The sequence below is a fragment of the Enhydra lutris genome, unplaced genomic scaffold (genome assembly GCF_002288905.1).
Source record: "Enhydra lutris kenyoni isolate GAN:26980312 unplaced genomic scaffold, ASM228890v2 scaffoldscaffold48, whole genome shotgun sequence".
Lineage (NCBI taxonomy): Eukaryota > Metazoa > Chordata > Mammalia > Carnivora > Mustelidae > Enhydra > Enhydra lutris.
In genome coordinates this window covers 16,787,545-16,808,954 of record NW_019154132.1, presented here as the reverse complement: position 1 = coordinate 16,808,954, position 21,410 = coordinate 16,787,545, and the positions used below count along the sequence as shown (strand labels likewise).

The following is a 21,410-nucleotide window of genomic DNA, read 5'->3' as shown; positions in this document are numbered from 1 at the left end:
ACGAGTGACGGCGTTCTGGCTCGCGACCGCGGCGGCGGCCTTAGCAGCGGCAATAGGCGCAATAGCGGCGGCGACTGCAGGGACGACGACGACGGCGGGGCGGGCGCTGTGCGCAGAGGGGAGGGGTAGGCGGGCGGCGCCGGCGGCTTCAACTGCGGCAGCTACGGCTAGGGCGACGGAAGAATCCCCATCAGCCGGTGGTCGAGTTAGGCCTAAGCAGCGCCTGGAGCGGCTCGCTCTGTCCTCTGCGGGGGATCTCCATAGAGACCGTGACATACACAGAGGCGGGGGTCCGCGGGAGGCTGCCGGACCGGAGCCAGCTCCTCGGCCTCTGTCGCCGCCACCGCCGTCCCTGGTGCCAGCGCGCATTTTCTCTTCACTCCTGCTCGAAACCTCGCGCCTCTTGGTGTGGCCGTGCTTCAGTGTGTGGGCAGCGAAGGCGGACTTTTGGGCCGGGGCCGGGCGGGGGGGGCTCTAAGGCCTCCACCTCTGCCTCTCCCGCCCCCTTACCCGCCCCGAAGCGGGAAGCCGCGGAGGCTCCGCCATGGCCTCGGGAGCCGGAGGAATAGGAGGGGGCGGTGGCGGCAAGATCCGGACGCGGCGTTGCCACCAGGGGCCAATTAAGCCTTACCAGCAGGGGCGACAACAGCACCAGGTATGGGACCCCGACGCGGTGGCGTCTCAGCGGGTCGGGAACTCAGCGGGAGGGAACAGGCGGTGAGGGGCCCTGGCGCCCCACGTGGAGCGGACGGTAGGGCCTGAGGAAAGGCCCGAGCCAGGCGGCGGGATCTCAGGCCGCTGGGGTGGCGACGGGAAGTGGGCTGAGACAGGCCCATCTTTGCGGCACACACGTGTGGTTCAGGCCGCCTCCCTCCCCCCGTCCTCCCCCCGCCTCTGGGCCAGGGGCTTCCCCAGACTGGCTTAGGGCGGGAACGGAAATTCTAGGCCTACGATGCGTTTTTCTTTCGTTTTTGGCGGGGACTGGGAGGTTTGAGCGTATTACCCAACCTTCTCTCGAGGGAGAAAGGAGAAGATGTGGCTGGAGGTTCGTATGCTTGCTGTTTTCTACTCTCCCGCGTTTCAGTTTGTGTGGGGAGGGGGCTGTCCTAGGCAGTCTGCTTCCGAGGCACCCGGGGGTGGGGATAGGGCGCTGTTAAACAGAAAGTGGAATAACTTTGTTTTCATCCTGTTCATTCCGCGTCTCCCCCGCCGGTGTCTTTCGATCTGAGAGCGTCTGCTTTGATTTTTTTTCCGAAACCCCCGTAACCTGGTTATAGTTACCTAGGCCCTGGGGCATTTTGAATGTCCCTCTCCACCCTTACGTCTTTTCTCCGCTGCGAGACTCTTTCCTCCCTTCCTCTATCCTCCCCCCACCCCCATCTTAGTTTGGAGGCTAGAATTGGCTATTCAGTACAGTAGACCGGGACTCCAGTCCTGATCTCATGCACGAAATATTTTAATTTTACGGGACGTATTCTAGACGTTTAGGTACTTTTGACACCCAGGAATGTTGGAGGTCTTAAATAATGAACCACATTGCGCACTTATGGGTGTTTGAAATTATGAAAAGGAGTTTATCCTGACTGTAAATGAGACATTTTGAGAAAATCCGATTTAAAAAAAACCTCCTTTTTGTTATGGGAATTGAGTAGGAAACTGTTAAAAATTTATTTTAATAAAGTCACTTACAAAACTTCTCAGTGAGACTAAGGTGCAGGTATGTGTGTGTCTTAAACTTGTTAAAAAAACAAAAGTATAGCAAAAGGGTCTGATAACTTGTTGCATCCTGTTAAAGGTAGGATTCCTAGATTGCTTTATTCTGGATGGTGATGGTTTTTGAATAACATGTTTGGTGATGGTGTTAAATTGTATCATTAAAAACAAAACTTTTAAAGTGAAAATTTGGGGGGATTTTTTTTTTATAGTAAAAATGGTGATTTACAGTATTAAGTAGCTCTCTGCTAATGGTTAGAAGTCTTGACATTACTTTCACCTCTCCCTAGTTTTCCCCCAGATAGATACAGAAAATGATTGTTTTTCAGATTTCTTTGTGAGGAACCAGGGGTACTTGCAGGCTAGTTTAAGATTAGAATTCAGGTCACACGCCTGGCCACTTAACCTAATCCTTTTGTAGAGGGGAAGTTAGACACACATGCTTTCTGTTTCCCTTGAAGAATAAATGTCTTTGAGTGCTTTTTAGATCTTAAAAGAAAGTTACTATATAAAAAGTGAAATGTTTTAAATACATGTATTAGATGGTCTGGACAGAGTTTAGAAAACACCTAATATATTCCAGGTGACAAAAGGTACAATCACAGCTTATTTTTAAATGTACTTAATCTAAAAATCTAATTTTGGGGAGATGATACCTTAACATCATAGTACCTACGATCAAGTTGTCTTAGAGCTGATAAGATTTTGGGCTGTTTAGTTTTGTTTTAGAGTTTGATAATTTATCATTTCTCCCTATTTAAAATAGTTTTAGCTTCTTGTCCTAGCCATTTAACTGAAGAAGAAAATACATTTTAGCTTTTGGATTGTGATTAAAGGTGTTTGGGGTTTCTTGATCAGCACTGCCAGTGTTACCTAATATTGGCAGAAACTACTAAAGTGTCCAGGAGTATACAAAAAAAATGTTCAATTTTTAAAATCTTAAAATAAAGACTGTCTTTAGTCCTGGCTGGAACTTTTGTGGACTTGTAGACTCCCTGCTTGCTGTATACTGTCTTATGCTGTCACCTCTATGTTTTGCAGCAGCTGCTGAGTCATCATGAATAGCAAGGAGCTTCATGACATGGCATGTTTTAGACTAATGTTATTTGATTAAGTTTCCAAGGGTTTCTGGGCAAAAATGAAGTTTTTGGTTGTGTGGTAGAGGGTTGGAATAAGAATGAGAGGTCTGGCACTGTTCATGGGTGTTTGCCATCGCCTGTCAGGCCAGTTAGCTTGGGCAGTCATGCAGTACCTGCAATTTTTGCATGTGTTCCTCTGATTTGTCATTTCCTGTTTTGACTTCTGCTTTAGCTCTGCTGAGATACATCTAAAGATTACATTTTTTTCTTTTAACTTCTGATCTTTAAAATGTCATCTTGCTTGGAAATTTGGAGACAAATCCATTGTCTTACTCAACTAACTGAAGGGTAGTAACTTAAAGAATTGTAGAAGCAAAAATGAAGAACAGCCCTGAATAATGTAAGTTGATCATTTTCCCTTGTCTTCTGTACTACCCCCTAACTCAGCCCAGATGCCTTTAGGGAATGGTATCGTTTTCCTAGCTGGTAGTGAACAGGACACTAAAGAAGATGTGGTTTTTGTCACTGTTTCAGTTTCCTTTTCCATTTGTTACGCAGATTGTCCGGTCCAGGAAGTCAGCTCTGGCTATTAAGCTTTTCTTAATAGTCACCACAAAAAACTTGAGTCCATGGGGAAACCAAAACCTTGCCTGGGAAAGAGTCTACTGCCACCTCCTGGTGAAAGGGAATTACTCATTTTTGCCCTTTTTTGGGAGGGGGTGTGTTTAAGAGGTTTTTGTCTTCTGGCTTGGAGCTGAGGGAATCCACTCATTTTATCTGCCTGGTTGTAGTTTATCTTACACCAGGTCAGTTTTTGCATTTAGCTGTTTTAGAAAAAGGAGGGAACCCCTTTTTTGAGTAGCTTATTAGATCAGGAATCTGCACACTTTTTTTGTAGAGGGCCGGATAATGAATATTTTAGGCTTTGTTGCTGCAAGTTCGTTGTTTTGTTTTTACAACCCTTTAAAAAATGTAAAAATCGTTTTTAGCCTGAGGCTTTTATAAAAACAGGCTGAGGGCTAAAATTGGCCCACAGGCCATGGTTTGCCCAACCTTGGTTTATATGTTAGTTTAGGATTTTTTTTTTTTTTTTTGGTTTGGTAGTTTCTATATGATACTTTCTCTCCCAGTATGCTCCACTTGGGATCTGATGGGGAAAAACTATTCTCAGTTTTGTAAAGTAATGAGATTCAGACATTGAATACTTAAGTCATTCCAGAGGTCACTTAGTTTTGTCTTTATTTTTACCTTTATTTGCTTTATTTTATCTTATTATTATTTTTAAAAGGTTTATTTATTTTAGAGAGCAAGTGAGCACGAGCGGGAGGGGCAGATGGAGAGGGAGAGAGAATGTCAAGCAGGTTCTGTGCTGTGCAAGGAGCCCAACTTGTGGCTTGATCTGATGACCCTGAGATCAGGACCTGAGCTGAAACCAAGAGTCAGGTACTCAATCGACTGAGCCACGCAGGGTCGCTATTTGTTTTATTTTAGATGTTAAATACTATCAGTGGAAACAGAACTGGAAATAGTTGGTAGGGGAAAAATGTACTATAATGCAGTTAGAGCATCCAGGTTTGAATCCTGTTCTGCCAGCACTTAGGGAAGCTATTTAAATTCTCTCTGCTTAATTTATGCATCTGTAAAATGGGAATGGTTGTGAGGGTTTAATGAGATGAGTAAATCTCTTACAACAGGACCTGGCATATGTATAGTAAGAACTCATTTGAAATTGTTGGATTAAATACAACCTTTTGTTTGTTTTTATTTATTTTTATTTTTTATTTTTTTGAATTTTTTAAAAGATTTTATTTATTTGACAGAGACACAGTGAGAGGGGGAGAACAAGCAGAGGGAGTGGGAGAGGGAGAAGAGAGAAGTAGGCTCCCTGCCCCTGTGCAGGGCTCCATGCCAGGACCCTGGAATCATGACCTGAGCCTAAGCAGAGGCTTAACTGACTGAGCCACCCAGGCACCCCTGTTTGTTTTTAAAGATTTTATTTATTTACTTATTTATTTATTTATTAAAAAAATTTTTTTTTAAAGATTTTATTTATTTATTTGACAGAGATCACAAGTAGGCAGAGAGGCAGGCAGAGAAAGGAAGGGAAGCAGGCTCCCTGCTGAGCAGAGAACCCGATGCGGGGCTGGATCCCAGGACCCTGGGATCATGACCTGAGCTGAAGGCAGAGGCTTTAACCCACTGAGCCATCCAGGCGCTCCAAGATGTTATTTATTTATTTGAAAGAGAGAGAGGGTACATGGACAAGCAAGGGAGAGCAGCATGCTGAGGGAGAGGGAGAAGCAGGCTTCCTGCAGAGCAGGGGGAGTCCAGTGTGGGACTCGATCCGAGGACGCTGGGATCACAACCTGAGTGGAAGGCAGTTGCTTAACTATCTGAGCCACCCAGGTGCCCTAAATACAGCCTTTTGATTTATAGGTTTGTCTCTGAATTTTGCTGCCTCTTAGAGATTTCTTTCCCTTTATGTACTCAAGCTCAATCTTTTATAGGCCTGTATTGGATTTAGGGACTTGTTTACTGGGTGATGAGGTGGGACTTTAAACTGTTATCCTCTTAAGTACTTATTTTCAAACACATTGTCTTCATAGAAATGTCAGTTATTGGGTGTATCGAGGGAAATAAATATTAAGTTCAGTGCATAGTAGGTTTTTTGTTTGTGATGAGAGGCCCTTGTGTGTGATATTTTAGCAATTCACTTACCAATGTTTTTAATAAAATAAATGACAACAAAGCCCAGGGATTGTCTCCATATCCTGGAAAAGTCCCCTGATGAGGCCAGTATGTATTAGTTTGAAATAAAATCAAGACTTTGGTCTGAGGTCATTAATTAAAACCGTTTTCTTTAGGTACAGAATATTATTAGGACGATGTAATGACCTCGTGTTTTTAGAAATGTTTTATTTGTAGCTACTTAGCTTGTCTTGGTGTAATATATTTATTTTTAAGATTCTTCATGTTAGGAAGCCTGATATAAAGTCTTGCCACAAGATACAATTTACTTTGTTTGCTATCAGAAACAGGATGGTAGAATGCCTTTCCTGTGTATAAATGTTTCAGTTTGCTTGATTTTGCTGTCTTCTTCATAGTGTGATTTGAAAAATAAACTCTTAAATCCAGTTTTCAAATAGATTATTTAAGAAAAGTGACAATATCTTGCAGGTAACTTTTAGTAGGTTAAAAACTGCTTTGGGCTTTATTTGGTCTCCTATGGCTAGTTTCAAAGGATTTAGGGATTTCTTTTCTTGTCCTTGTTTGATTACTTTTAATTATCTACTAATACTTGCTCTATAATATGGATAACTAAAAATAAGAGACTAAGCCAGGTCATGTTTCTCCTTACTGCATTAGGGCAGAGTTTTGAGGGATGTTGAAATTTGTGGCCAGTTGTAGTTTAACATTTTTTTAGCCAGCATAATTTGTATGAGGTTTTTTTTTTTTTTTCCCCCCTTCATCTCTTGAGGTGGAGCAGAGAAATAAAAATTACGGATTTTAAGTGGCTAGCAGGATTTGGAATGTGGATAGGGGAACCTTGGCTGCTGAATGACTATTGGTAGGTTGTAAAATAAGACAAAGTAGCTTCGATTTGGAAGTTAAATTCAGATGATTGAAAACAGATTCAGTATGACCACATTAGAATTTGAATACTTCATTACTTTTTTCGCTCATGGAAATAGCTGTGAGTTAAAGTTATAATAGAGATGCACTATCAAAATCGATGGTAGAATAGATATATTTTAAAACTGGAAATAACTGAAAGGTTATGATGGCGTCTTGATTTTTATTATTTAGCATTTAAGATTTTTTATAATTGGATATTCTTTAAGTCTCGTGAAGTCTTGGGTTCTTAGCCCTTATTCTTCACTTGGGCTTGGAGGGAGCCAGGAGGAAAACTCATTAGGGAAACTATGAAGTAAGACTTTCAAAAAAAGGGGTGCCTGGGTGGCTCAGTGGGTTAAGCCTCTGCCTTCGGCTCAGGTCATGATCTCAGGGTCCTGGGATCGAGCCCCGCATTGGGCTCTCTGCTCGGCGGGGAGCCTGCTTCCCTTCCTCTCTGCCTGCCTGCCTCTCTGCCTACTCGTGATCTCTGTCTTTCAAATAAATAAATAAAAATCTTAAAAAAAAAAAAAAAGACTTTCAAAAAAAGTTTGGAAAGGAGAACCTAGCAACACAGGAGTTCAGTGGGTAAGGAGAGTGTGCACAGAACATTGGAAGAAAAGGAAGTGACAGGTCTCAACAAAATAAAGGCATCCAAAGAGCAGATAGAAGTCAAAACAGAAGATGAATTGGGATGCCTGGGTGGCTCAGTTGGTTAAGCATCTGCCTTTGATTCAGGTCATGATTTTAGGGTCCTGGGATCAAGCCCCCTATCGGGCTGCCTGCTCAGTGGGGAGCCTGCTTCTCCCTCTCCCTCTGCCCCTTTTTTTCACTTGTGCTCTCTGGCTCCTGCGTGCCCTCACTCACTCTCTCTTAAATAAAAAAATCTTTAAAAAAAGAACTAAAAAAAGAACTGAAGACAGATTATATTTGATGTTTATAGTTAGAGATCCAGTGAAGTTATTTGAGAGAGGAGATTTTATAATCTGAATACTACTATTTAATAGAGGACAATGTGGAGAAAAGAGAGTTGAACAGAAGTCAAGAAAACTAAAAACTAATAGAAATAGAAAGTTACATAAGGAGAGGGAAGATCATATACCCTTGGTAAGGAGTTGGCCATGTGGGAGAGATGTCTTTGGTAATTCTGAGATTACGAATTGGTGAAAAGATACCCAAGAAAAGAATGTCTTTTTCATTACAAAAGAGTTCTGAGTTAGGATTGTGGAAAAGCCTTGCCCCTCCTCCACCCTCTTTCATTAATCATTGAATTCTGATTAAAAGTAATTTGAAAAGCTAATATAGTCACAGTGTCTTACACACTGATTGTGCTTAATATCTATTTAGTGTTGACTTGGATTTACTTCCGGTCCCAGATTATTTATTGTAAATATCAGTGGTATTTCTGATACTTTGCCATGTTTGGCCAAATGAAGAACCCTTAGTTCTTAGAAAGAAAGAAAAGACTCAGTTTAACTTGTCCACATTTAAAGATTCACTCTTAATCCTTAAAGTTAATGTCGTTGTTTATGATTACCTAGTGTAGACTTTGCTTTAGGATTAAAACATTTTAATGCCCCATTTGTTTTGTTGATTTATCTAAGCCCCTCATTAATTTGCTTTCTTTGGCTACCTTTCTTCATTTAGTTGGCTTTGTCATTCCAGAGGATGGTTCCGTTTTCCCATATTCTTGGACTGCTTTCACAAGTTGTTTTTTTGGAGGAAGGGGTATTAGTGTGACAACAAAAATTATTTTTTCTTAAGGTGGAAGTATTACACCAAGAAAATACATGGTTTATTTTTGAATTCTAGATTTGCCGAAGTCCTTTTTAGCAATTTGTCACAGAATATTTTTATGTGGGCATAAGAGATTGGTTGAGCAGTGCATTTGTGGATACATTTTTTTTCTTGTATTGCAGTTGTGGATAAATTAAAAGAGTGCGTCTACTCATCTGTGCACAGTACATGTCGGTGCCGTCCTCACAGAGGTGATGCCCTCATGGAGCTGATGGACAGGTTGCCTCTCATCCTGCTTGACAGTTTGCCGTCGTGTGGGAAGTACAGGGGGTGCCTGTCCCAGACTGGAGGATCAGAGAATGTCTTCTGTGGAAAACTGACATCAAGTTACAATGGGGGCAGTTTGGCTTATCACAGAAGCCTCTGAAAGTAGAGAAGTTAATCTTGTGTAAAGTAGGACTTCAATATTCACACCGTAGTAGACCTTTACTCCATGTACTTCTCTTTCCCTGTCAGAGGTATTCCCCCCTCCCACCACTTAATATCATAAAGTGGTTTTCCTTCAGGTCCGTATAGGAGGCTGGTTTGTCTCATTCCCATAAAGACCTGAAACATTGTCTCTAAAGAACTGAAAACGTAGACCTTCTTTAGTAATAGCTTTAGAGTAGCTTTCTCTTTCATAAGAAAACTACTTTTCCCCTTTTCCAGTTTCCTCACTTTTTCTCACTTTTCCATTTAGTGGCTGAAGTATCCTTTGGTAACAAGTAGCTCTCCCAAGTATACTAGATAGACAGACTCCCTTCCCTGGTTATAGTCTACCCAGTTGTGTGCATAATCAGATTTCTATTTTCCCTAGAAATTTTTAAAAATTCTAACATCTGGTAGTTATTTACTGTAACGAAGTGTGTTAACTAAGTCTTTTATACTGGAAATAGGTTCAAAAGTAGGCTTTTATGTTTACTGATGGTTTCATTTTTAGAGTTGATATTATAAAGTAGGTATTTACGAAATTGATAAAATGGTATGGTGTATTCGATGATAAGATAATCATGGAAATAGGGTAGTTTTTTAGGCAAAAGTTTATATTGTAGTTAAACTTGTATGACAGTTAACCTTTACCACGGCCTTAATTGGGAAACGGGTCTCTTGAGTTTTAGATGATTTTAGTGCACTGGTTCTCAAACTTTAATTTGCATGAGAATCACCTCACGAGCTTGTTAAAACAAATTTGCATTTCTCACTTGCTCAAAGGTGACATCAGGGCTGCTGATTTGAAGACTTTAATTTGAGATCACCGTTTTAGTCCTATAATAGTGACGAGATAGGTATAGAACAAAAGATTACACACAGATTCACACACATGCACACACACATGATTAAAGAGGAATTTTGAAAGATATAAGTAGTTATTTAAAGCTTATTAGATTTTGTATTTATTAATTAGGTTACAGAACCTTAGGCAGCATGTGCCAAGGACAGTCCTATATTTAAGACTTTGCACTTTTTGTTTCCTCAGTCTATAATAGTTCAGTAGAAATTTGCATGGCTAGGTCTTTGCTTATATAAAATAACTATCCCATTTTGCTCTGCTGCTTTATTTTTGTTCATATCATTGAATCACCATATTATGTGTTCCTATTATATTTACTGGTGTGTTTGCTCCCAGAGAGCAGGAACTTGTTTCTGCTATCTCCCACTGTTCCTTGCCTGACATGTGTGTGATCAGTAAGTGTTGATTGAATGAATTGAATGGGCAAAATAACGTCTGTGTTTACCTTTATAAGTTAGACAAGATTCTAAAATATTTTACAGAGGTAAAGATTGAATGTAGCTTCTGAGTAACATGAGTGCTTCCCCACCTGTTGTATGTGTTTTCCTTTGTTGATAAAGCTAGGAATGACTCTTTAATTTTCATGTTCATTAGGGAAAAAAAACTAACATGCAGCACTGCTTTATCAGCTAGGGACCCTGCAAGAAACGCATTCACTTGAGATGGTTCATCTGAAATGATCTATAAGATAGAGTCTGTGTAGAAATATGCTGGTGGTTAAAGGAGTAAATACTGGATAGTAAATACTGGATGCCCAGAAATTAGCAGTAGTGGGAAGCTGCTATTCTTCCTAGGACTGGAAGGATAAGGAAGAAATTGGTCTAGCTGGAGTGGAGGAATGGCCCCCTGGCTGGAGCAGGGTTCTAGAGGTGGGATCCTTGATCAGAGAGGAAGCCCAAGAACAACTTCTCTTTCCTTCCTTCCGTAATCTCTAGTATCCGCTGGTATCTTATGGGCCAATCCTACCTTCTGGTAAGAATCCAGTTTGGTGGGATGGCCTGTCAAGAAGGATGGAATGAGGGGAAGAGCAAGTGAAGACCAAGACGGCATCAAATCTGTGATTTCGTAGATTTCATTCTGTAGGAAGAGCTAAATTTATTGAGAGAAATGAATAAAAGAAAACCATTAATAATAGTCCAGGTAAAAACCATGGCTAAAGTGTGGGGCTCACTGGGAAGATTATTCTGTGTGCTGCGTTATATTCAGTTCAGTCCGCTATAAGATCTGTTTTCCTGATTAATTGTAGAGTATCTTACGTATATTTTAATTACTGTCTGACTAGTGTTCCACATACGTATGTTTTCCAGAAAACTCTTAGAACTTAAGTATAATTTTTATTTGCCTCTTTCAGAGGGACCTTTTCCCTGAAATGTATTGTAATTTCCTGAAATGTATCTAATTTCCTAATATCTTTTACTAGAATGGTTGTTCTCAAACTTTAGCATACATAGGACTCACATGAGAAGGTTTGTTAAAACAGGTGAGCCCTGTTTTTCTGAGTCTAGTAGGGCTGGGAGAGGGCTTGAGGGGAAGATGACATTACCAGTAAAGGGATCACACTTTGGGAACCCATTACACGAGAGTCCACTGAGCTTAATTTTTGTGGTTGCCTTAGGATCATTTATCCTCCAGAGGTATCCTGAAGTTAGGGATGTTGGTTTTCTATAATGGTTACAGGTCAGTTTAAACACCTGTGTTTGTTTTTACTGTCAAGATCTTCGTGCTGCCCTTCCTTGTGCCCCCAGCAACTCTTCTCTCACTGTCCTTTTCTTGTGCTAGAGCAGCTGTGGGCCATGATCAGATACATTGGTTAAATTTTAGTTGAGAAAAGAGAAGGATCCAAGCAAAGTTCATGAACTTTAGAACTAGGGTGAGCTTTATTTTATCCATTTTGACTGTTCAGTTTTGTTCACTGATTATTCTCCCATAATACCTAATGCTGCCCCGTAAGTGACCTTTGGTGAAGTAGGGTATTACTTTTAAGTTGTTCTGTACTTGCCCCCTCCTTTTTTTTTTTTAATAATTTTTATTTATTTTTAAAATTTCTTTTCAGTGTTCCAGAATTCATTGTTTATGTACCACACCCAGTGCTCTATGCAATACGTGCCCTCCATAATACCCACCACCAGGCTCACCCAACCTCCCCCCCACCCCCACTTCTCCAAAACCCTCAGATTGTTTTTCAGAGCCCATACTCTCTCATGGTTCGTCTTCCCCTCCAATTTCCCCGACCTCTCCTTTTTTTTTTTTTTTTTTAAAGATTTATTTATTAGAGAGAGAAAGCACAAGCCGTGAGAGGGGCAGAGGGAGAAGCTGGCTCCCCTCTGAGCAGGGAGCCTGATGCAGGGTTCAATCCCAGGGTCCTGGGATCATGACCTGAGCCAAAGGCAGACGCTTAACTGACTGAGCTACCTAGGCGTCCCTAGAGATTTTTTATTTATTCGTTTGAGAGAGAGCAAGTAAGTGAAAGCAAGGGGAAGAGGCAAACAGAGAGGGAGAAGCAGACTCCCTGCTGAGCAGCCCCCCCACCCCATGTGGGGCTCAATCCCAGAACCCTGGGATCATGACCTGAGCCACCCAGGTGCCCTGGACTTGCCCCCTTAAGTGAGTAGGGATCACAGGGAATCTCTGATACTTTTCGTAGCCTAACACTTTAGAAGTTCACCAAAGAATTTATTTTACCTTAAATTCTTGCTGTCGTGCTTTAGCTAACTTACTGCTTCCTATCAAGTTACTTTTTTTCAAGTCTTATTTAAATAATGTTATATCTTGTAAGCACTTTCCAATCTTTTGAAATATATAGGAAGGAGTAAATAAATCTTTAAGTATAAATAATAAGTAAAAGTAATGAATATTATAAGTATATTTTATGAATACTAAATTATGGATATAGTTATATAATCTTTCTTTCCAGAGGAACTAATACTGTGTAACATTAGCATTGAGGAGGGGAACAGTGAATTTGTGCTTTTCAGTAGGGAGTCTTTTTTATAGGCCTGCTGGCTTCCTATGTTGCTGGAGAGCTCACATCGCTATAGTTTGGTTCAAAGTTTCTGTTCGGAGAATACGTGGAAAAATAACTACATATTTCCCAGTTGATACCTACACCTTTCAAATAGTGGAGAAAATACTATTCAAGTGCCAGTATCAGAAGTGTGTTCTATCTTTTCTGTTGACCGGGTATTTCAAGGGCCTCTTTGTCTTGGGTTAGCTTTTGGAGTAGATTTACATATTCTGCCTTGATTTTTTTTTTCTTCAATATTTTATCTATTTATTTGACAAAGAGAGATATTGAGAGAGGGAACACAAGCAAGGGGGAGTGGGAGAGAGAGAAGCAGGCTTCCTGCTGAGCAGGGAGCCAGATGCAGGGCTCGATCCCAAGACCCTGGGATCATGACCTGAGCCGAAGGCAGACGCTTAACCGACGGAGCCATCCAGGCGCCCCAGTGTCTTGATTTTTAACTGTTGTTTTTTGTACCTGTCAATTCATGTTTTTCCTCCTGTGATTCTTTGAAATGCTACTAATGCTACTTTATGAAGGAAATCATTGCCTAAAGTTGGTTATCTCACCCCAGTTTGTTTCTGCTAATTATTTTTTTCTCCTCATTAGTAATAAAATTATCCGTATGGTTCTGTTATATTTTTGGAAATTGTGAGGTGCTTTCACGTTATTTCATTTGGTCTTCATTATGGTTCTCTCAGGTTGGAGTGGGTGTTACTGTTTTACCTAGAGTAAATCAAAGTAAAGGGAGGTACTCAAACTTTTCCTAGATCCTACCAATCCCAAAGCCTTTCCCTTAACTCTATCCCTAGGTAAACCACAGTAGTTGTGTTTGTACCTTAGACAAATTACTTAAAACTTCACTGTCTCTCTTCATCCATAAAGTGACATTATTAATATCAATTTCATAAAATTATTGTGAGGATTCAATTTAATATGTATAAACTACTTAGAACAGTGCCTGGCACATAGCAAAGCTACAATAAATGTTAAGAGCACTGATAGTTGTACCACATTTTTTCCCTCCCCTTAACAGTTGTCATAATAAAATTAATTCCTTGGATCTTCAGACAACATGTGATGTAACAAAATTTTCCCATCAAAAAAACTTAGGTTATTTATTGAGTTTATTATGTTGGATTAATTGTTAATATGTCTTAAAAAACCTCATTTTTAATTGTCCAGGTTTTTTTCTGTATTAGTGTGCAATAAAATAATTGCTTAAGGAAGCTGTTGAAGGTATTATTTATATTGCTTTTTTTTGCAGTTTTATGTCTTTATTTGACAATTAGCGATTGGTTCTCATCCATATTAAGTAGATTTTTTTTGAAAGTGGCAACGGGTACATAGGGAACCAACATGTAGAGCATGTTTGATGAATCTTCATCCCCGTTACAGCTTTCTGGGCAATGGTGCATGGGTATGGAATGGAACATTCCTTATTCCTTTGGTCCAGACGGCTTTTTTGAGCCTGGTGTCAGTGTGTACATCTGGAGTTCCCATCTCCTTTATGGCAAATTTCTGGATCTCTTGGAGTGCCTGAGGGGCACACATGCTTCCTGAAACCCACTCCATGGTTGTGCTTGTGAATGTGGGTAACGTATTCTCCAGCCACTATCTTGTTGTTGGCAGAAAGGCCCTTCTTCTTGCCACCCTTCTTTGTAGGAGTTCTGCTGGGCACTGGTTGGAAAGGAAATGTTGCTTCTTTTAATATTCTAGAACCAAAATAGAGACGCCTTTTCTTTGATATTATAGTATTTTAGTGCATTATTTTATTATTCAAAGAAAAAAGTATATGGCTTATTGGATGGTCTGCTGGCGTTTTCAAGGGTTAGGACACAGGCCGTTTGGGGCGGTTACTGACTCACGGACGTATGTGTATGGAAGAAAGTGGGTATTTCGTAATGTCTACAGAATTTGTAAAATACCATCACGTCAGCATTAACTCAGATAACTGAACTTTAGGAAACTTTGTTGAAAGTAGTCATGATTTGCTTGATATGATTTCTGTAATTAGGTACATATTTTAAGAGATAAATTTCTAAAACTGCCTTATGTGTTTCTTCCTCCAATAGGGCATTCTTAGCAGGGTTACAGAATCTGTTAAGAATATTGTGCCAGGATGGTTACAAAGATACTTCAACAAGAATGAAGATGTATGTGGCTGCTCGTCAGACACAAGAGAGGTTCCACAGTGGCCAGAAAACAGAGATGATGATCATCTGGTCTATGCTGATGAGGAGAGCTCTAATATTCATGATGGGAGAATCACTCCTGAGCCAACAGTCAGTAACACAGAAGGTACGTAGCATGTGAATATTTTGTTAGGTGTGATAGGTTTTCATAAATCTTCTCACATTGCCTTGCTGTAGTAAATCTCATTGGGTAGTACATAAGCTGTACTTATGTAGAGGAGGGTGATCAGGTTCAAATGAGTTATTTATCAGCTTTTTGTTTAGTAAGGGAGGTTGATATATCAGTTAGGAATGCAAGCTCTGGGATTAGACTTGGGTTTTGAATTTTCAGACCATCAACTGTCATGTGTCTTTTTGGACAAGAGAGTCTGTTTTCCCCTCAGTATCCTCATAATTGTTTTGATATAGGTCATGGCACTAACGCAACACTATAGAAGTGTGAACTCTTTTTTTTTTTTTTTTTAAAGATTTCATTTATTTATTTGACAGAAATCACAAGTAGGCAGAGAGGCAGGCAGAGAGAGAGGAGGAAGCAGGCTCCCCGCCGAGCAGAAAGCCCGATGTGGGGCTTGAACCCAGGACCTGGGATCATGACCCGAGCCGAAGGCAGCGGCCCAACCCACTGAGCCACCCAGGCGCCCCAGAAGTGTGAACTCTTACAGTGAAACTGTGATAATGCCTCCCCCAACACTAGAATTTAGGTGTAGTATAACCGCAGTTGGCTCCTGTCCTTTCTGCGGCACGCTCAGCTTGGTCATTTCGTTAGTCTTAGAATTAAGTGAGCCTGCATTTTAATGGCTTGAGCGTTTTTGGATCCTCTTACGGCATTTTGATGGGGTTTATAAATATTGAGTAGCTTCAGATAATCCATGAACATGGCATATTTGGAAATATTTTTCTGTTATTTCACTGTATATAGTTTTTACAGCTTTATTGAGATAATACTGTTTCACATACCCATTTAAAGTGTGCAGTTCAACGCAAAAGAATGAAACTGGACCACTTACACCATACACAAAAATAAACTCAAAGTCAATTAAAGATCTAGATGTGAGATTTACAACCATAAAAATCATAGAAGAGAGCATAGGCAATAATTTCTCTGACATTGGCCATAGCTACATTTTTCTAGCTATGTCCCCTAAGGCAGGGGAAACAAAAGCAAAAATAAACTGTTAGGGCTACATCAAAATAAAAAGCCTTTGCACAGCGAAGGAAACCATTAACAAACCAAAAAGGTAACCTACTAGAATGGGAGAAGATATTTGCAAATGATATATCCAGTAAGGGGTTAATGTCCAAAATATATAAAGAACTTCAGCAACTCAACACCAAAAAACTCCACAAACATTCTGCCTAAAAAATGGACATAGGATCTGAATAGACATTTTTCCAAAGAAGACATAAAGATAGCCAACAGACATATGAAAAGATTCTCGATATCAGTCATCAGAAAAATGAAAATCAAAACCACTATGAGATATCACCTCACACCTGTCAGAATGACTAAAATCAAAAAGACAAATAATAAGTGTGGGCAAGAATTTGGAGATAAAGGAACCCTTGAATACTGTTGGTGGGAGTGTAAATTGGTACAGCCACTGTGGAAAACATTGTGGAGGTGGAGGTTCCTCAGAAAATTAAAAGTAGAATTACCATAGGAGTTCCACTACTGGGTATTTAAAGAAAAAGAAAACACTAATCTAAAAAGATAAATGCACTGCTGTGTTTATTACAGCATTGTTTATAACAGCCAAGTTACGGAAGCAATATGATTGTCCATCTATAGAGAATGGGTGAGGAAGATGTGGAATGAACACACACACACACACACACACACACACACACAGGAGTAGTATGTGACCATAAGAAAAGATGAGATCATGCCATTTGCGACAACATGCATGGACCTAGAGGGTATTGTGCTAAGCTAAATAAGTCAGAGAAATAAAGACAAAGCCATATGATTTCAGTCATGTGGAATCTAAAAAAACCAGATGAATAAACAAACAGGAAGCAGAATCAGAATGATAACTAGAGTGAACAAACTGATGGTTGCCAGAGGGGAGGTGTATGGAGGTGGGCAAATAGGTGAAGGTGGGCTGGAGATATAAGCTTCTAATTAGGGAGAAAAGAAGTCATGGGGATGAAAGGCACAGCATATAGTCAGTGTTGTTGTTGTAGTGTTACATGGCGACAAGTGGAAGCTGTACTGGAGAGCATCCCGTAATGTATAAACTTGTTGAATCGTATGTTGTACGCCTGAAACTAATGTCATGTTGTGTGTGAACCTATACTCCAAAATTTAAAAAGATAAAGTGTTCAATTCAGTGGTTTTAAATATATTCACAGTGTGGTTAAACCATCACCATAGTCCGTTTTAGGGCATTTTCATCACCATCCCTGTCATCACCCCCAAACCCTAGACCCATTAGTAGTCATTCCCCATCCCAGGCAACCACTGATTTGTCTTTGTCTCTCTGTAGATTTGCCTAGACTGGACATTTCAAATAAATGGAGTCACAGAATATATGGTCCTTTGTTGACTGGCTTACTTCACTTAGCATGTTTTCAAGGTTCATCCAGGTCGTGGCATGCATCCAAGCTTCTTTTTATTGCCAGGCAATATTCCATGGTAGGGATAAAACTCCATTCTGTTTATCCCTTCATTAGTTACTGGACATTTGGGTTTTTCCACTTCTTGAACATTATGAATACTGCCGCCTGAATATTCATGTGTGCAAGGTTTTGTGTGGCTATGTTTTCTCTTGTGTGTATACCTAGGAGTAGAATTGCTAGGGCACATAGTAATTCTGACATTTTGAGGAATAATTGTTTTCCAAAGCGGATATATCATCTTGCCTTCCCACCCACAGTGTATGAAGATTACAATTTCTTTACATCCTCACCAACCTTTTCCATTTCTAAATGTTTTTTTAAAGTTAATTTTTTGTGTTTTTTTGGTAATCTCTATACCCAACATGGGGCTTGAACTCATGACCCTGAGATTAAGAGCCCAGGCTGACCCAGCCAGGCATCCCTTTAATTTTTTTATTATAGCTCTTTTAGTGGGTTGAAGTGGCATCTTCTGGTTTTGATTTGCATTTCCATGATGACCAGTAATACTGAGCATCTTACCATATGCTCATTGGCTGTTTGTATATCTTTGGAGAAATAACTATTCACATCTCCTTTTTCCATTTTTAATTGGATTATTTGTCTTTCTGTTGTTGAATTGGATGAGGTCTTTGTATATTCTGGATGTAAGTCCCTTATCAGTGTAGGGTGTACAAATATTTTCCCCCTTCTGTGGATTGTCTTTTTTACTTTCTTGATAGTGTTCTTTGAAGCACAAAAGTTCTTAAATTTTTTTTAAAGATTTTATTTATTTATTTGACAGAGAGAGAGATCTCAAGTAGGCAGAGAAGTGGGTGGGGAGGGGAGCAGGCTCCCTGCTGAGCAGAGAGCAGGATGCAATGCGGGACTCAATCCCAGGACCCTGAGACCATGACCTGAGCCAAAGGCAAAGGCTTAACCCACCAAGCCATGCACGTGCCCTAAAAGTTTTTAATTTTGATGAAGTCCTGTTTATCTCTCCATGTGTTTCTTTATATTTATTTTCTTTCACTATATGTTTTAGCTTATAAAAGTTGTCTGACTATGTCTTGCCTAAATAATTGAGGTGGGTGTATGGCCTGTTAATTTTGGTGGATATAGTAACATCTTTTCCTGCCTGATTTGCTTGTCGTGAAACCCAGTGAGAATGAAGTGGGCCTGAAAAAATGATTCCCAGTGTGGACAAATGGCTTACCTAAGTTTTCTTAGTAATTCTCAGTTTGGCTTAGTCTTTAAATGTTTGCTTATTTTTTGTTAGAATAACTTGGGAAGTTCTATTATCTATACTTTGGAAAGATTTCTTTCAAATACATTACCAACAGCCGCCTTGAGGCTTTATCTAGTAGGTCTATGCTGACTGACTTCATGTCATTTTTTTTCCTGGGCACTTAAGGGGGACCCTGGCTTCTCCTTTCGTTAGAGACTTCCAGTGTTCCCCGGCCAGTATCCACAGTGACTGACACTATTTTCCATCTTAATGAGCATACTTTTGAGGATTAACTATCTTGAAGATTTAATTTAGTTCAGGGGTGAGATAAATGGAGTGTTTCTCATTTTATATCTGTAAAGTTCTTTTTTGCGCGTGTTTGTATTTTCAGTAAAATAATGGAATTAATTCGGTGGTTTGCCGAGGTCATTTCCAACTTGGATTTTATTCCTTATGTCACTAAGGTTCTATCATAGCTTTTCTGTTACATGTATAGTATACATACCTTTGTGATTTAGTGTCTAAAATTACCATGGAAGATTTTAAACTGCGCAGGTAAGGAGGATAGTGCAGTGAAACACCCACGTACCCATTACCCGGCTTCAAACACAACCAATTTATGGCTGATCTTGTTTTCTCTGTTTGCACACTTACTCACCCTAACTTCTCTAATTATGTAGAAGCAAATTGTGAGCTGCTTCTTTATAGTAATTTCAGGAACTTCATAGCATTTCCCACCTCATTCTTACCTTAAATCTGAATCCTGCTCCTATCTTTTTCTTTTCTTTTCTTTTCTTTTTTTTTTTTTTTTTTTTAAGATTTTATGTATTTATTTGAGAGTGAGCATGAGTGTTGGGAGGGGCAGAGGGTGAGGGGAAAGCAGTCTCCCGACTGAGCAGGGAGCCCAGTGAGAGGTTGTGGATCATGACCTGAGCCAAACGCAGACACTTAACCAACTGAGCCACCCATCTGCCCCAATCCTGCTCTTATCTTAAACTTTTAGTCCCAGATAGTTCTTTTCTGGGTATTGGATTATTCAGTAGTTGTAATCACATAATATGTGATTTAAAATACCATTGGTAACTCCCCAGTGTGATGAATATAGCTCTTACTAGAGAAAGAACTGTTTACTCTGAAACATTACATTTAAATTTGACAGTGCATTCTCAAAAAACAACTTAGACCTCTCTGCTCTTAAAGTGGTGTCAGATTATTCGAAGCTTAAAATAATGGAAAGCTTAAAGCAGTCCTGAATGTTGTTTACTCAATATTAATTTTGCCAGTGTAACTTTTGTATTAATAGTAACTGGAGCTGGAGGGGATTGTGCATTCTTCAAATAGTACAGGGCAGTACGAACAGTTATAGAATCTGTGGCCCATTTAAAATCTGTTCTCTGCAGCTTTCTGTCTGTGTGCTTCGTTGTGTTGACTATCTTAATGATGGTGAGCCTTTGGGTGTCTGGATTTCTTCTGCTAGGTTAGTGGAATCTGAAATAATGTACAGGTTTCATTGAGTTAGTTATGAGTTCAGGCCTCGGAAAGACTCCACAGTGGCCTATCTAGTACACTAGTCCGCGGTAGATTGAAGTTGTGGACTGCTTTGTCTAATCGATACCATGTGATTATAGGTATATTCTTAGAAACTGAGCATTTGTGGCTGATAGAAATCTCTAGATGACATTGCCTTATTTACTCACATTCGCCCAAACTGTCTTTGGGCTTGGTTTGGGGGTAAAGAGGTCCTGTAGGTATTAAAAAGTAACACTGCTTTTGGCATCATGCCTTCAAGCAGATGTAGGTCATAGTAGATTTCTTTTTCCTTTGTAGTTTCTGTGGAGACTAGACTTAGCAGGTGTCTGCCCATAGCTAGAAAATTGTCCCCTTGCTTTTATACTATAGGATAAACTGATGCAGGGATGAGAGAATGAGATAAGTAAAAAAGAGTTTCATGGTATAGTATACTACAAAATGAGAATACTAAATACCCCAACAAGCATTTCAGCCTTTATGTATGTGCATCCTGACTGCAGAAAAATTGAAATAATGTGTAAATGCCAAAAGGTTTAACTGTCAGTACCAGTAGATTTTCGGACTCCAGCCAGTATCTATCTTGAGTGAACTTGATAAGAAATTATTACATATAAAACAATTTAAATGTTCTATTAGATTTTTAAAATATGGCTTTTCGTGAATAGTGATTTTTTTTTTAAGATTTTATTTATTTATTTGACAGAGAAAGAGAGCGAGTGAGACAGCACAAGCAGGGGGAGCAGTGGAGGGAGAGGGAAAAGCAGGCTCTCCTTTGAGCAAGGAGCCCAGTATGGGTTTCGATCCCAGGACCCTGGGATCATGACCAGAGCCAAAGGCAAATGCTTAACTGACTGAGCCACCCAGACGCCCCTCTTTTGGTTAAATTCTAAGTGTTTTATTCTTTCTGATGCCATTGTTAATTGAGTTTTTTGTTTTCTTTTTTCTTTCTTTCTTTTTTTTTTTTTTTCTTTTTTTTTTTAGTTATTTATTTGAGAGAGAGCAGGAGAGTGGGTTGAGGGAGAAGCAGACTCCCCACTGAGCAGGGAGTTTAATGCAGGGCTTGATCCTGGGTCTCCGGGATCATGACCTGAGCCGAAGGCAGACCTTAACCCACTAGGCCACCCCGGCACCTCTGGAATTGTTTTCTTATTTTACTTTTCAGAATGTGCATTGTTAGTGTGTAGAAACAGGTCACTTTTGTGTAATCTGCTATTTTGCTGAATTTGTTTATTCCAGCAGAGGGGGGGGGCCGTGTGTGTGTGTGTGTGTGTGTGTGTGTGTGTGTGTGTGTGTGTGTGTGTTAATGTATGTATGTGTGTAATATTTAGGAGTTTCTGCATATAAGCTGTATCATTTGTGAATAGAGATATTTTACTTCTGTGTGTGTGTG

The 21,410-nt window shown here is 40.0% G+C and overlaps 1 protein-coding gene across 5 annotated transcripts in view; it reads left to right on the top strand.

Moving 5' to 3' along the window:
- The first annotated feature begins 326 nt into the window (after window positions 1–326).
- LOC111156648 (nucleoporin 153) overlaps window positions 327–21,410 on the top strand; it is a 68,681-nt gene continuing 47,597 nt past the window's right edge. For 2 of the 5 annotated variants that reach the window (XM_022517663.1, XM_022517665.1), the window contains exons 1-2: window positions 327–655; window positions 14,548–14,773. In XM_022517663.1, coding sequence (XP_022373371.1) covers window positions 545–655; window positions 14,548–14,773 — 337 coding nt within the window. In that variant the 5' untranslated portion in view covers window positions 327–544. Of the gene's footprint in view, window positions 656–1,001; window positions 1,046–8,354; window positions 8,421–14,547; window positions 14,774–21,410 lie in introns of those variants that run through there. The other 3 variants (XM_022517662.1, XM_022517664.1, XM_022517666.1) reach the window with 3 other exon arrangements.